Genomic DNA, 17,206 nt, shown 5'->3' with positions numbered 1-17,206 from the left:
CCTAAGGTAAGTGAAAAAAACATATATCATACGGTGATTGTGATAATCGATATGGAAATAATTTTAAATGACACAGTGTATTTATACTACGTAATATATAGAAAATTTATTTTTTCATTGGGATAAAGATTAAGAATCAAATAATCAAGATTAATGTCACAGAACACATGTAGCTGTTGTTTTAAGAAGAGTGGTTTATGGGTCTAAATTTTTATCAAGAGGTTCCAATAATGGGCATTAAAAAATACAGTTAAATCAGATTCTTGGCTAAGATTGAGAACCCATATATAAGGTAAACTTCAAAGCTTGGTAGAAGGAACTTAATGAATAAAATATGATTTTACAATACCATAAAATCTTTACACAGAATGATGGTTTATCAATAGGAAACACACAGGAAAAATATACACTGTAATTGTGTAATGGGCTTATTGAAAGTGAAGGAACTGTGGAATATTTTTAGTGAAACCTCTTTAAAGTATAGAAAAAAGATCAGAGAGCACTTGACTGGGAAAACAAAGTAGACTCCCAAACTCCAAATTAGTTTGGAAAGGCTGAGAAAAGTGACAAGATGTAGAATATTGATTTTGTATGAGATAAATGGCAACTTCCAAAATCAGGTGATCAGAATCACAAGGAAAGAAATTCACACACATGTGTGTTCAGTTTTGCTGAAATAAGTCTTCCTTCCTTGTCTTCTCAGTATCCTATCACAGTAAGTGCTCAGATAGAAGTTTTTGAATAGGAAGTCCTTTCCCCATTGCTTGTTTTGGTCAGTTTTGTTAAAGATCAGATAGTTGTAAGTGTATGGCCTTATTTCTGGGTTCTCTATTCTGTTCCACTGGTCTATGTGTCTATTTTTGTACCAGTACCACGCTGTTTTTGGTTACTGTGTTCCTGTAGTATAGTTTGAAGTCAGGTAGTATGATGCCTCCAGCTTTCTCATTTTTGCTTAGGGTTGCTTGGTGCTGGGATAACTGGCTACCCATATGCAGAAGAAGATTGAAACTGGACTCCTTCCTTACACATTATACAAAAATTAACTCAAGGTGGATTAAAGACTTAAGTGTAAAACACAAAACTATAAAAACCCTGGAAGACAACCCAGGCAATACCATTCTGGACACATGAATGAGCAAAGATGTCAAGACGAAGATGCCGAAACAATTGCAACAAAAGTAAAAACTGACAAATGGGATTTAATCAAACTAAAGAGCTTTTGCACAGCAAAACAAACTATCAACAAAGTGAACAGATAGAATGGGAGAAAATTTTTGCAAACTGTGCATCTGATAAAGGTATAATATCCAGAATTTATAAGGAACTTAAGCAAATTTACAAGAAGAAAAACAACCCCATGAAAAAGTGGGCAAAGGACATGAACACTTTGCAAAAGAATGCATACATGCAGCTAACAATCATATAAAGAAAGCTCTACATGACTGATCATTAGAGAAATAGAAATCAAAACCACAATGAGATACCATCTCATGCCAGTCAGAATGGCAAATATTAAAAAGCCAAAAAACAACAGACATTGGCAAAGTGGCAGAGAAAAAAAGAACACTTATATACTGTTGGTGGGCATGTAAATTGACTCAGTTATTATGGAAGACAGTGTGGCAATTCCTCAAAGATGGAAAACAGAACTACCATTCGATCCAGAAATCCCATTACTGGGTATATACCCAAAGGAATATAAATCATTCTGCCATAAAGACACATGCACATTAATGTTCACTGCAGCACTGTTTATAGTAGCAGAGACATGGAATCAACCTAAATGCCCATCAATGGTAGGCTGGATAAAGAAAATGTGGTACATATATACTGTAGAATACTATGCACCCATAGAAAAGAACAAGAACTATGCACCCATAAAAAAGTATAAGATCATCCTTTGCAAAAACATGAATGGAGCTGGAGGCCATTGTCCTTAGCAAGATAATGCAGGAAGGAACAGAAAACCAAATACCTCATGTTATCACTTGCAAGTGGTAGCTAAACAATGAGAACACACGCACACATAAAGGGCAAGAATGCACAGTATTGGACCTATTGGAGGGTGGAGGGTAGCAGGAGGGAGAGGATCAGGAAAAATAACTAATGGGTACTAGGCTTAATGCCTGGGTGATAAAATAATCTGTACAACAAGCCCCCATGACATAAGTTTACCTATATAACAAACCTGCCCATGAACCCATGAACTTAAAAGTAAGAATTAAAAAAAAAAAAGAAGAAGAAGAAGAAGTTTTTGGGTTGTCTTTCTCGTACTACGAAAACCCTATGCAGTTTAAACATGACTAAGGACATTCTCCTTTTTAATAATATTTCTCTAAGTCACAGATATCTCAACGTTCCAAGTTTCTAAATTACCCTTACAAGCTTCTTTCATTAGCACCGGTTTTAATTAAAAGCAGTTGCACAAACTGCAATTCCTTTTGCACCAACCTGATAGATCAGAATCTCTGTGAGTGAGCCCCAGTTTATTTCTGTGAGCCTCTTCCATGATTCTAATCCTCAGCCACTGATCTCACCAGCAAAGCTGTCTCATCAGGTTAAGGCAGGGCCCAGATCAGTAGCCAGATCAAAACTGCAATTACTTTTGCACCAACCTGATCATTGGTCTTGGAAAGGAATCGGTGACTTTAAAAAGCTCCCCAAGTGATTCTAATGTACAGCCAGGGTTAAGAGTCACAGCCTTGTGTGAAATTGGGCGAAACCTCTCTCAATATACTTTCCTTGTGTCTTTTCTTTGATTCCAAATTGAGAAGTAGCCTTCTGATGCCTAGATGCTGGTTAGGAAAAAAGAGGACAGGTTCCATGTAGGAGTCATGAAAGTACTGGTCACTGGAAAAGCCATACAATTTATAAAAATGGTTGCTTGGAAGTTCTGTTTCTGTGAATCTCTCCACTAGAAAACAATCCATGGTCCTTATGCTGATGGAAGTCACTTTCTGAAACTGTGAAGTCAGGGATCAGGCTTGGAACATGGGGACACATATGTTAACCTTGAGAAATCTTGTGTGGGTGACTAGCCAACCTGGATACACAATGCCAACTTTCTTGTCTCTGGCCCCAGGTTTTCTAGTTTCTGTTGCAAACCACCTCTGTTCCATTGAAATATTCTTTCTTTTTTATTATAAAATATTTCAAATATACAGGAAAATCAGAAGAACAATGATCAACTATAAGCCCACTACCAAACTTTGCCACATCTCATCATTTTGTACATGTGCTTCAGAATTTTTACAATAAAATAACAGCTACAAAGCCCCTTGTCCAATCCAAGTTCCCTCCTTCTACACTTAGAGATAAGCACTATCCATAAAGTGGCAATCATCCTTCCTATGAATGTTTTATCATTTTACCAAAAGTAGATACATTTTAAAACAAATGCATTTTATTAAAAATGTATGCAAAACAGTAGTTTTGTATAGCTGTAATTTTTATATAAATGGCATCATCCTGCATGTATCCTGCAATTTGCCATCTTTGCTTCAGTACGACTTTGAGCACCATGCTAATACATGCAGCTTTAATTCAATCATTTTCACTGACAAAATCATTAAAAATTGTATAAATGCTTGAGTTTCTCTTGGGTGTGTATAGAGCTGTAATTGTTGGGTGAATACATATATACATCTTTAAATTTACTAGATACGAACAAATTATTTTCCAAAGTAGTTCTAATTTTATGAAACTCCTTGATAATTCTCAAAATTCTGTAAGACTTTCCCTTCTACAATATGTGAATGCTGGCAGAAATCATTTGTAAAGCAGCATATACAGGCACAGAATATTGACACAAGGAAAGGGACTAAAAGTAAGTTAGCCATTAAAGATGTTACGCTAAGAGAAATAGTGTACTACATTATTGCATGATGAAACTGGAAAGTGCCTTCCAACTCAGTGAAAGCATCCTTATTTTTCCAAACAGACCTAGAAAGTTTGGAACTGTTTATAAAATAAAGGTTTTATTACATATATTGTTGCTGTTGTTTTTATTGCTTTTAAGTTTAGAGAATTTTTTTGTCACCTTCAAATCATGTAAGCTAAAGTGAACATACTCATTTGGAGCCTTTCCCAATGTGTTAAACTTGCTTTAATAAGTTTATCAACTTTTAATGTATATTGTTACTCCTGTAACAAAGAAACTATATTTTTAGCTTGGTTAGTTGTGTTATTTGTCACATATTAATAAGTAACTTTACAGCTTATTAATTCTGAAGAAATTCAAAAGTACTTCACTGTCTTATTTCCAGTATTGAGAATAATTCTTTCTAATGCCTCTTAATACCCAAATTGAACTCCAACATATGAAAATCATTTTGCTTCCTCTCAGAATACCAAGTACTCTTGTGCTTTAAAAATGCCTCTTCAAGTTCTTACTTTGGGCTGGGCATGATGGCATGAGTTTGAGGCCAGTCTGAACAACATAGCAAGATCTCATCTCTAAAAAAATTAATTTAATTAAAAAAATAAATTTTTACTTTGCAAAATTGTAAAATTTCACTTGATAAACTTGTATGTATATTTCAATTAACTACCAATTATCTGGATATCTTGGCAGTGCCTTTTCTCAATCTTCAGTGACGAAGTTTTTAAAAACTTGATTGCTGATAAATTAGGGAAGGGAAAGTAATTTATTTTTACTAAAATACTATTCTAAGTGTTTCAGATTTAGTTTTGTGTCATCACTAAATTACATTAAGTTACATCACTAAAGTAAATTTGTTTATTAAAGTTCTTTTTAAACTGAAGTCTCCATAAAGAAGGTCAACTATAGGACTTTTCCACACATCAGGGAGAAGTAGAAATAAAGATGAAGAGACATGACTAATCCTGTGTCTTCTTGAAGCCAAAGATATTTGTTTAAATGAATATTTGGATAAACTCCAAGAGAAACAAAAGGGCTATTAAGAAAAGGTAGGGAATTCTGGAAGGAGTGTGAAAGGACACCCTCTTCCACTACTTACTGGCCCCTCACTGTTCCTCAGAATCACGGCCACGTCTGGAGGCAGACATAGGATGCCCCTGATGACAGCAGTCCGTCTCTGTTCCCAAAGGGTATTCTGCATCCCTTAAAACAGTGAGGGTTCAAGTCTTTGTTTCAGTACCTCATAAACACAAAATCTGAAATAAGTAAAATACAGTAAAATATGATATGCAAATCCATGAATTTTGCAGGAAGACAGGTCCAAATGGAAGGAAAATCTTTTTCTGCTTTGACTGGAAGGAATGAAAACAGAAATGGTGATGAAATGCCTGCAAAGCATTAGGCAGTCTGGAAAGTCCCTGCAAATGTCCCTGTCCCCCATCCTCCAGACCACCCCACACCATTATCACGACTAGCAACACGACCAAGTCACAGAGATGTTCGACCATTTTTGTGGACTGCTCATTGATTAGCACTATGTGACAGGAGTATTCTGAGGCAGCTTACTGCTTACTGTAGAGGGTGCTGGTTTTCTTTTCTTTTTTTTTTTTTTTTAATCTTTTTTTAAAATTATTATTATTATACTTTGAGTTCTAGGGTACATGTGCATAACGTGCAGGTTTGTTACATATGTATACTTGTGCCATGTTGGTGTGCTGCAGTCATCAACTCGGAGCACCCATCAACTCGTCATTTACATCAGGTATAACTCCCAATGCAGGGTGCTGGTTTTCAACGAAGATAGTCAAGTGGTTTGGAAGGGGAAGGGATTATCTTAGCCGGAATCTAGACACTGATTCTACTCATTCTGATACTACATTAATTCTGCTTTGCAATGGGGAAAGAATATTCTTCTTATGTGACTCCCGAATGAACTTCTTTCACTATTGAGGGCCCAACATCCCACACACCCCAGGCCAGTGTGGAAACCCCCTAAAGGAAGCAGTTCCTCTTCTGCTTTTTGGATAACTGACCAGATTTTTTTCCAGGAAATCTCTAGGATTGATTTTGTTTTTTTACATATGACTTTTGTGTTGTATTCAAGATGCCCAAATTCTAAGTAATGTAAATTTAATTAGATTGCAAAACATTGCAACTGTTTTAAAACTCCATGTTAGTGTCATGACAGGAAACCATAACTGATTTTTAAAATACTTGAATTGGGAAAAATTAAGTCTCATGGAGAGTGATTCTCTTATCTTGCAGCCACCTGCATGGTCTCTACCATGCCCCTACACTTGCTATGTGTTCTTGGCAATGCCCCAGGAGGTTCAGACAATAGCTTATCAACACTGAGAACCACAACTTGCAGATGTGGTAGCCCCATTTACACAATGGCAATTGCTTTGTGCTGAAGCAAGGATCTTATCCGCAACCTATGGTCTGAGGGTAACTTGTGCATCAATAGAATTCTGCTGTAAGGCAGGAGGACAAGAGATGGTTTATAATGGCTTGATATCAAACTTCTTCCTAGCTTCTATAATTCACCAGAAGCTAGGAAGTTCCAAAACTGATCATAGAAACAGATAGTATCTTTGGATAAATCACAGATTGAGAAACATTTTGCTAAGGACTTCTGGTTGGTTCATTCTGGTTGCTGTTGACGGCAAATATACCCTGTCTTCTTGATCAATCTGCAGTAATGATCCCTTATACCTTTGTAATATTCATCATTACTTTTATTTTTATCCTTCTCTTTATTCTTGATCATTCTTACTAGTCATTTGTCAAATTAATTCGATTTTTTAAGAACCCAACTTGGCTCTTGTTTGTGATTTCACTGATTTTTTGTTTCTCTCCCTCTCTCTCTCTCTCTCTCTTTCTCTCTCTCTTTCTCTTTCTTTCTTGATGGAGTCTTGCTCTGTCGCCTAGGCTGGAGTGCAGTGGGGCCATCTCGGTTCACTGCAAGCTCCGCCTTCCGAGTTCACACCATTCTCCAGCCTCAGCCTCCCGAGTAGCTGGGACTACAGACGCCCGCCACCTCGCCCGGCTAATTTTTTTGTATTTTTAGTACAGACGGAGTTTCACCGTTTTGGCCAGGATGGTCTCCATCTCCTGACATCGTGATCCACCCACCTCAGCCTCCCAAAGTGCTGGGATTACAGGCGTAAGCCACCACGCCCAGCCCCTTTCTTCTATTTTTTTTGGATTTTTTTTTCTGACCTCTTAAGACAAGTGATTTTCAGATTTTCTTTTTTTCAACATATCTAATATCTCTTTCTAAAACATTAGAAAGTATCCCATAAATTTTAATATGTTATTTTCTCCTTTGGCTCAGTTTGAAAGACACACTAATATATGTTCATTTCTATTATGATTTTTTTCTGCCCTATGTATAATTTAGACATGTCTATCTTAATTTTCAAACATACAGTTTTTTAAAGTATTTATAGGATATTAATTTCTAGCTCAATGGCATTGAGATCAGAGGACATATTCTGCCTGATTTCGATCTTTGAAGTTTTTAGAGACTTGTCCTATGATCTAGCTTGCAATCAATTTTTGTACATTAGCTTTCTGTACCTGAAAAAAGGTGTCTTCTGCATTTATCAGGTGCAGTGTTCTATAAGTTCCCTATGCCTGGCACGTTAATCATGTACAAATTTTCAATTTATTTGGGAATTTTGTCGACTTCTTCTATCAATTATCAACAGATAAATTAAAATGTATCTGTGAGTTTAAATTTGCATTGTAAATTTGTCTGTTTCTTCTTGTATTCTGTTGAACTTTGTCTTAAATGTTTTGAAGATGCACTATTATATGCAGAAAAACTTAAATTATATCATCTGAGTGAGTTCTTAAATTCTCTTTTGTCAACAATTGATATAATTACATATATCTTTTACTACTGTTTATATACTGTATCTTTTTCCCTTACTGATTTTCAAGTTTTCTATATCTTTAGGGTTTTTTAAATAGTTTTATTAAACCATAATTCATATACCATATAATTCACCCATTTAAAGTATGCAATTCAATGGCTTTTAGTGTACTTACAAATACATTTAGTCATTATCAGAGTCCATTTTAGAATATTGTCATCACCTGAAGAATACTCTTTAGTGTCACCCTCTATCAACTCCCTATTATCCATCCTCCCATTATCCTCCCCTCCACTCTAAGCAATCACTGATCTATTTCCTGTCTATAAGTTTTCCTGTTGTAGACTTTCACATGAATGGAATCATATAATGTGTGGACTTTTGTGACTGACTTCCTCCACTTAGCATAATGTTTTCATGTTTCATGCAAGTTGTAACATATCAGTACATTATTCCTTCCTATAGTTGTTTCCATTATATGGATGTACCACACTTTGTTTATCCATCAATCAGTTGATCGACATTTGAGTCATCTCTACCTTTTGGCTGTTACAAATAATGCTGCTATGAACATTCATGTACAAGTTTTTGTGTGAACATATGCTTTCATTTCTATTGGATATATACCTACGAGAGGAATTGCTGGGTTTAATCATTTGAGAAACTACCAGATTGCTTTCCAAAGTACCTGCACCATTTGACATTCCCACCAGCAGTGTACAAGGGTTTCAATTTCACTACATCCTTATCAGCACTTTTTATTATCTGATTGTTTAATTTTAGCCATCCTAGTGAGCTTTGATTTCTATTTCTAGTGGTCCAAAATTCTAAAAGTATCAAAGCTCAAATTCTCCCACACCCCTAAAACGACCTAGTGGATTTCCACTTTCTCTTTTATATTGCCCTAATAATTTCACTTATACATTCTGATTATATATATTTATGGGGATATCTAGATAGATAGATAGATAGATAGATAGATAGATAGATAGATAGACAGACAGGATAGATAGATAGATAGATAGATAGATAGATAGATAGATAGATAGATAGGATAGATAGATAACATAGATGGATAGATAGATAGATAGGATGAATAGATATATAGATAGATCTAAACACACACACACACACACACACACACACACACACATTTCAGCACTTAGGGTTGTTTTCAGTGGAATAATTCATCCAGTTAACCTAGGACATAATATTACTGAAAACAGAATTCCATTCTTTTACCCATTTTAATTGGTGTATCGTTTCTATGGATATGCAGCAGTTCTTCATATGTTCTACATAACAGTCTCTTTTTAGTTATATGTGTTGCAGATGACTTATGTCTTATGTAAGTCATGTGGTTGTGCTCTTGTAATAATATATTTTAACAAATGAAGTTTTTAGTGTTAATATACTTGAATCCATCAAATTTTTCCTTTATCATTTGCATTTTTACATCTATTATAAGAAATATTTTACCCCAAGGTCATAAAAGTACTGTCATGTATATGTTCTTCCATATTTTTAATGTCTTACCTTTCACATTTAAGCCATCATCCACTGGAAATAGAATTAATATGTATGGGGTTGGGATCGATTTTATTATTCCATTATATGTAATGAACTGTCCCCAAATTATCTGTTGAATAGTCTAATCTTTCACCAGCAATCTTCAGCACTACCCATGCCATGAAGCTAGTTTCTATATATGAGGCCTTTTTCTTTTTTCCTATTAATCTATTTTTCTACTCGTTCATCAATACCACACTATCTTAAATATTAAGAATTTAGGTCTTGATACCTACTAGAACAAGTATCAGCAAGTGTCAGTTTAACTGTTTGTGTCCCTTTGCTATCATGTATTTTAGAATGACATTGCCAGGTTCCTTTAAAAATGTTAAATTTTGACAAAAATTGCATTGACTACACATCTGATCAGTTTGTAGAGAGCTCATATATTTTTTAATCAAGTTGTCCTATACATGAATGTACTTATTTATTCATTTCTTTAGGTCATATTCACTTTACCTGAACAAAATTTTAATTTTCTCCATATTCTTCCACTATTCTGTTAGATTTATTCCTATTACGTACTTTTAGTAAGCATCTCATCTTCTTAAGATTTAAAATGAGCTCAATTTTAAAAAGATGCTTCGGGTATTTTACCATAAGGAATGATATTTGCTGAGGTATTTTTTGTAAATATCTTTATAGGGCTAAGGGAGCTCTTTTCTATTTCCTTTAGTTAAAAGGGCTTTTAAAAATCAGTTAAATTTTATTACATCTTTTGTGAGTTTATGTTTGTGGTAGATTTTAATCTGTTGAAAATCTGTGTTTGTAATGCTAGCACTTTGGGAAGTCATGGCAGGAGGATCGCTTGAGGCCAGGAGTTTGAGACTAGCCTGGGCAACAAGTGAAACCCTGTCTCTACAGAAATCTTTAAAAATAACCATGCATGGTGGCATGTGCCTGTAGTCCCAGCTACTGGGGAGGGTGAGGCAAGAGGGTCACTTGAGCCCAGGAGTTCGAGGCTGCAGTGAGCTATGATAGTGATACTGCAACTCCAGCCTGGGCAACACAGCAAGATACTGCCTCTAACAAAACAATACAAAAAAACTGAAGGTTGCTTCCTCTGAGAAAGAATGTGTTTCCTTCTGTCAGAAGCCAGAGGATCACAACAGTACCCTTCTGGGTCACTTGGCTTAATTCAAGTATCTTAAGTCAAATTACCTACCTTGTGCAACTCCCTACATACAAAGCTTAGTCAATTGTAGTAAAAATTAACACAGAACAACCTCCTTTGTGTACACCTACAAATCACTGCCCCAATTTTAGTTCCATTTACCTTTTTTTAATTGTCCCCATTGGCACTAACATGTATGTACTCTGGATTTTGTTTATTATAAACAACTACAAAATCCTTTTAATGTATATCTAATGTCTTAAGCATATTACAGGATGAAAACCCTGTGCAGAATCCCCATTTTCTGATGAGATTTGTGGATTTATTCATTCAAAAAAATTCTATGGAGTGTCTACCATGGATCAGGCAATATTCATGGAACTAGGAGGTTTGAACATAGAGAAACAGACAGACAAACAAACAAAATCTTTCCTTCATGGATCTTACATTGTAAGAGAGACAAACACAAATGAGGTCATTGTAAAATATATAATGTGTTCAATGGAGCTAAGTAGTAAGAGAAGAAAAACAGACCAAAGAAGGGGATATGAATGGAAAGGGAGGTAAAAGTGTAAGAGGATATCTAGGAAAGATCTCACTGAGAAGGTATCTTTGAGGAAAGACTAGAATGAAATGAGGGAGCTGGCCACTGGGCTATTCAGGAGAAAAACAATCTGGGAAGAGCAAACAAGACCCTCCGAGGGAAAATGACCCCAGTCAGAGTACAAAGGGTGAATACTAGAGCAGCAAAGGCCATTGTGGCCAGAAGGAGAAAAGGCTCAAAGATGAACTCAGAGAAGTTAAAGGAAAGCAGATCACATTGGACTGAATGGATCATAGTTATGACATTGTCTTCTACTTTGAATGAGATAGGAAATTATCGGAAGGTTTGGAGCAGAAAACAGAGATTTCTTTTTTCCTAACAAGCATGTGAACAGGATCACTGCAAGATACTAGACACCAACACACTAATCTACAGAGGAGTTGAGTTTTCGTGTTGGTGAGAAGTGTTTATTCATAAAAATATATTTGGGAAATTTATGAGGGCGGATAAGAATAAGCATCAAAAAAAATCATGAATCTAACTGTAAAATAAACGAAACAATACAAGTGCAAGAAGAAAACATGGATAAATTATTGTGTAACTTGGGTACAGAGAATGGTTTTTAAAACCATGGCTCCTAATCCAGATGCGATAAAAGAAAAGATTCATCAACTTGACTGCATTAAAACAGACAATGCTTACAAGGCAAAACGATGCCAGAAACAAAGTCAAAATACAACTGACAAACTGGGAGGAAATATTTGCAAAATACATCCAGAATAATAATCTTAATGTATATAAATAAGTCTCAAACATTGAGACAGGAAAAGGCAAATATACATGATAAAAATATGTTTTATGAATGTTCAGACTTATAAGGAATGCAAATTAAAACTACACTGAGATAAAATGTCTCACTTATTAGATTGACTAAAATTTAAAACCATGATGACAGCACATTAGATTAATGAGGTGCTCTCACAGTTTTGTAGGAATATAAATGGTACAACTCTTATTAAGAAAATTTGGCAATATCTAACAAACCTACATATGTGTTTACCATTTGACCCAGCAATCCCACTTCTAGGAATTTGAACTGAAGACATGCTTCTAACAGCAGAAAAATAAATATTCACAAAATTACTCTTTAGAGTATTAAAAACAACCAAACTGTCCATACAGAGAGAGATGGCTGAATAAACTATGGCATATCCACACAGTGAAGTATTGCATGCAACTGTAAAAATGAATGAGGAATATTTGAATTTGTAGGAAATAGTGGATTCCAGCATATTCATTAAGTTAAAAAAGAAACGTGCAAACGAATATCTATAGCATGCTTTTAAAATGTAATAAAAAAGGAGAACTAAGAAGACAAATGTGTAGCAGCTCATTTGAGCAAAACTAAAGATAAAGCAGAAACTACTGAAATTGAGTACCTATGGTGGGAAGGATAGAAGTGATGGAGGGAAGTGACATTTCCCTTTTATTGTGTCTTTTTATATCAATCTGACATTTGGGACTACGTTAATGTTTTATTTAAGCAAAAAAAAAAAAATCAAAAAGATTGAGGGGAAACTAAAATAGAATACAAAGAGAAACAAATTAACAGTATTTTGAATGAATAACAATCACACTGAAGAGGGGGAATAATCTGAGTAACTTCTGAACAAACAATGCTGTTTTATATTTTTCGGGCTATAAACAAAACAAAACTTTAAAAACGAGTAGATTTGATTTCCATCATGGTATGGAGTTAGCAATTTTAAACTTCCTTCTGTGTATTCTAGGATTAGGCAAATAAGTAAATATATTGTGGATGTAGGTGTCTCACTGTTGAAGAAGGGAGTTACACATATGGAAAGAGGGAAGAATAGAATGAACTCTATGCTAACAGACTGAAATTGGAAGAATTGCTATGAATTCATGACATATATAAATATAGATATGGGAATGGATATACGTAGATTTAATACATATCCTTGCTCTGTCTGCTGAGAGGGTGCAGAAGCAATGATACTCCAATAAAAACGAACACACTTAGCATCCAATCCTGGCATCTAAATGCCGTTCTCTGCCAGAAAGAACCAGCATTCCTTGGAGAAACAGCAAATTCCAGTGTCAGGTCTAGAGGTGAGTCTGGAGCATCTTTGTGTGTGTGTGTGTGTGTGTACCAGAAAGTAAGGAAGTGCTCAGAGAACAATAAGAACAAGTCAAAATGACACAGGAACTATTTCGAGGGCTCCCACTGGCCCAATCAAGGAGAATTTAAGCATCGAAATAAATAATGGTAGCCATGAATTATGACCCATTAAGTAAATAAATAAAATTCATATTGATATAGTTTATGCTGATATAGATAAACGAATAAATAGAGAAGGGTAAACTTTTATTTACAGTAAAATGCCAACAGATGAATATAGAAATAATTATTAAATCAGAAAAAAACACCCTTTGACAACCATCATAGTAAAAATTGATTCAAGAAAGGATCATCAATAGACACTAAAATTTGTGGGTAAAAATTTGATGAAAAAATGAGGAATTTACATAGTTTTAAACTATCTCCCTATAAAATACTTATTAATTACAAAGGGAAAAATACTGGGTCTACACTAAGAAATATGGCAGGCACCATCTTAACTAAGTGATCAAAGTTACCACCACCAGTAATAGGACAAATAGACAACATATGCCTCCCCATAAGAATACGACATCCTTTCTGGTATTCCTGTCAAATAATTAGATTCAATAACCTGAATCTATCATGAAGAAATGATAGACAAACCCAAATTGTGGGGTGTGATCCTGTCTCCTGACATTCTCATCCACGGATACTGCCCTCCTACACTGAAAAGGGCAGATCTGTATAATCAATAGGATATTCTGGAGATAATATATTGTGATTTCTGAGGGCAGCTCACAAAGGACATTGTGGCTTCTTCTTTCTTGTTCTCAGAGAAGCTAGCTGCCATATCACAAGGACACTCAACATACAAGCAGCAAGCCCTATGACAAAATCCACTTGGTGAAGAATGAAGCTTCCAGTCAAGGTTTGGTAAGTGAGTCATCTTAGATGTGGATTCGCCTGTCCCAGTTAACCCTTCAGATGACTGCACCTCCAGCTGATGTCTTAATTACAATCTCCTGAGAGATCCCAAGCCAGAACCACCTGACCGACCCACAGAAACTGTGAGATCATAAATGTTTATTCTTGCTTTACACCACTAACTTCAGGGTATTTTGTTATTATAATAGATAACGGACTTAAAAGTCATTCTCCAAAAATAATTGCAGTGTATTCATCAAAAATGTAAAGGTCATGCAATACCAAAAAGGCTGAGGACATTTTTCCAGATTAAAGAAGTGGGGGGGTGGGGGTATGGCATAATGATCAAACACAATACATGATCCTGAAATGATTCTGGACCAGGAAAAACAAAGGTTGGTTTCTACTGTTGTTATTGTTTTTACCATAACACAGGTTATTGAGATGATTGTCAAAATTTAAATACAGATGGTAGCTTATAAAATAGCCTTGTGTCAATGTTAAGTTCTTATTTTTGATCGTTGCACTCTAGTTATGGAACAGAAACTCCTTAGTGAACCATTTAGAGTAGGAATAAATGCTAGATGGTTCCAAAGTAATAATTATATAATTATAATTATATAATCACATCTATGTACACATATGTCTATAGAGAAAGAATAGAGAATAGTAAAGAAAATATAGCAAAATGTTAACATGCAGAGAATCTGGATGACAAGTATATGGGAATTCTCTGTAGTACTCTTGAAACTTTTCTGTAGAGATTACTTCAAAATAAAAAGAAGAGCAGAAGTGGCTGCAGTTCCTAAATTCCCGAAGTCAACTTACATTGTTTTTTCAAACTGGGAGATGAATCCACTAATAGATTTTGAAATGAGTTTGGTGGATTTCTAATATATTCTTATTAGAAATAAGAATTAGAATAGGATAGCCTAGCCTAGTCTAGCATAACACAGCATGGCACAGAAGACGAACATTGCAGTTACTAAGGGTGAGTACTAATTTCTGAAAGTTTTGTTTAAGTTCTAGAAAGAGAAACAAGTGTGGTGGGTTGTGTGGTCAAAAAAGTGGGGAAGCCACCGCAACGAGGGGCGAGTCTGAGCCACAGTGGCTCAGAGCTCCCCGCCCACCTCGTGCCAGGAGGCCCCTCCCGCCTCTCCCACCCTCACCGGCGCCGCGTCAGCCCCCAGGCCGCCTACAGGTGTGCGCGCAGAACTAGCAAGTGTGCCGGACAATATTTAAGGGCCCGCCTCTCCTGGCTCACAGCTGCTTGCTGCTCCAGCCCTGCCCTCCCGGAGCTGCCGGACGCTCGCGGGTCTCGGAACGCATCCCGCCGCGGGGGCTTCGGCCGTGGCATGGGCGCCGCGGGCCTGCTCGGGGTTTTCTTGGCTCTCATCGTACCAGGGGTCCTCGGTGAGCTGGGAGGGGGAGCACGGAGGTGGGGACGCGTCCCGGGCAGGGAAGGCTTCTGTGCCGCGATGCAAACCAGGGGGCTAAAAGCGAGACGGTGGGTACAGTCCTCCACGCGTGTCCTCCTCCCGCTAGCTTTAAGGGACTCCTGCAATAAACCGCCTGGTCGTGATTGTCCCCACTGGCTCCTCCGGGAGCTGGGACCTCCAGAATTGGAGGCTGCGCCACAGAGGGGCGCTGTCTGGTTGGCCCCGTGTGGCTGGCGGCGTGCTGGTGCTGGCTGTCTCCTGGCTCCCCGCCCCCGAGATTCTGCAGGTGCTCATCGCTCTCTGACCGGCGGTCAGGGCTACCGCTCGCCGCAGGAAATCTATCCACGGCGTGCGGCACTAACTAGCCACGTGAGGCTGTTTCTGTACACCCTGAACTGCGCTCCTGCCCAGCAAAAGCGGCAGAGCCTCGGCTCCCTTCCCTAAATAAGAGTAAGACCTGGTTCCCAAGCATGGGTCTCAGATTTTCTGAACTCTGATGTGATATTGGTAAAGAGAACCTAAACATTAACCATCCGTAGTTATTTTTGAGACATGGATTAAAACTGTTGTTTTCTTCTTGTTATTAACCTTCTGTAATGGTGTGGACGTCCGCAAAGGTCTCATTCACCGTTTATTATATCTTTTTTCCTCCAGATTGGCTTGATTTTAAAGAAAGATTATAATTAAGATTAGCATCTCTTGGCTACAGGATGGGTCTAAGTTTCTAATTATCTCCAGGGTACCATGCATTCCTAGTTTATAAGACGTTTACTGTATGCAGACCTCAATAACTGGGTGACTTTTGGCAAGTCATTTAGCTCCCTGATCTTCAGTTTCTTCATCTGTAAAATGAAACTAATGATTACCTGGCCTTCCACCTCACTAAGCTGCCCTGAGTACAAATGAAACTAAGCAAAGAAAGTTGGATGTTAGTTGTTACTACTAAATGTCAGTAATAAGCCTCCTGTACAAACTTGTTTATATGGAGCCAGCATTTAAGCTAACAAGCTGGGTATCCAATTGTTTTTATGGACATCCAGCTTGTTAAGGTGTCTGGAATACTGCACATATTGGTTTATTACAACTTACTGTTTGCTTTCCTGACATTTTACTGTCTCCTGACCCTTAAACCTCTCTCCAGACCCTTATCTTCATCTCTCTTCTCTTTTTCTGCATATTAAATCCCTTTGAACAAATGCGCATTCACAAGTTTTTCTAAGAGCAGAATACAGTCCCTGACTTCTCACCTGTTTCTAAATTTCAGAGAGGATATTATCAACTGAAAATCAACTTCTTCACAAGTCCTGCCAATTCAGGGCCACAGCATCAGCATCATGTAGGTCACGTAACTGAAGACCCATGAAACACCGGGTCTACCTATCTGTCAGCCGTTCAAGCTCCTGTGCTTCTGTTGTTTGTCCATTTCTCATTTTTGTACCAGTATTCCCCTCCTAAGCATTATAATTACCTGTGTAACAACCTCATCTCTTTTAAGAGATTTTGGTTCTCATGATTGGAAAGGTTAAAGAGTGACCTATAGGTCACTTTTCAATTATGAAAACAACAAATTAAGAAATATATATATATATATATTTGAGACGGAGTCTCGCTCTGTCGCCCAGGTTGGACTGCAGTGGCCGGATATCAGCTCACTGCAAGCTCCGCCTCCCGGGTTTACGCCATTCTCCTGCCTCAGCCTCCCGAGTAGCTGGGACTACAGGCGCCCGCGA

The 17,206-nt window shown here is 37.0% G+C and overlaps 1 protein-coding gene across 3 annotated transcripts in view; it reads left to right on the top strand.

Moving 5' to 3' along the window:
* The first annotated feature begins 15,213 nt into the window (after positions 1–15,213).
* The window catches only part of CR2 (complement C3d receptor 2), a 38,798-nt gene continuing 36,805 nt past the window's right edge, over positions 15,214–17,206 (top strand). For 2 of the 3 annotated variants that reach the window (XM_025396289.1, XM_025396274.1), the window contains exon 1: positions 15,214–15,450. In XM_025396289.1, coding sequence (XP_025252074.1) covers positions 15,393–15,450 — 58 coding nt within the window. In that variant the 5' untranslated portion in view covers positions 15,214–15,392. The remainder of the gene's footprint in view (positions 15,451–17,206) is intronic. The other variant, XM_025396279.1, reaches the window with a different exon arrangement.

Source organism: Theropithecus gelada, chromosome 1 (assembly GCF_003255815.1).
Source record: "Theropithecus gelada isolate Dixy chromosome 1, Tgel_1.0, whole genome shotgun sequence".
Classification (NCBI taxonomy): Eukaryota; Metazoa; Chordata; class Mammalia; order Primates; family Cercopithecidae; genus Theropithecus; species Theropithecus gelada.
Note: the sequence above shows the minus strand (reverse complement) of the source record. Positions and strands in the feature narration are given on the sequence as shown.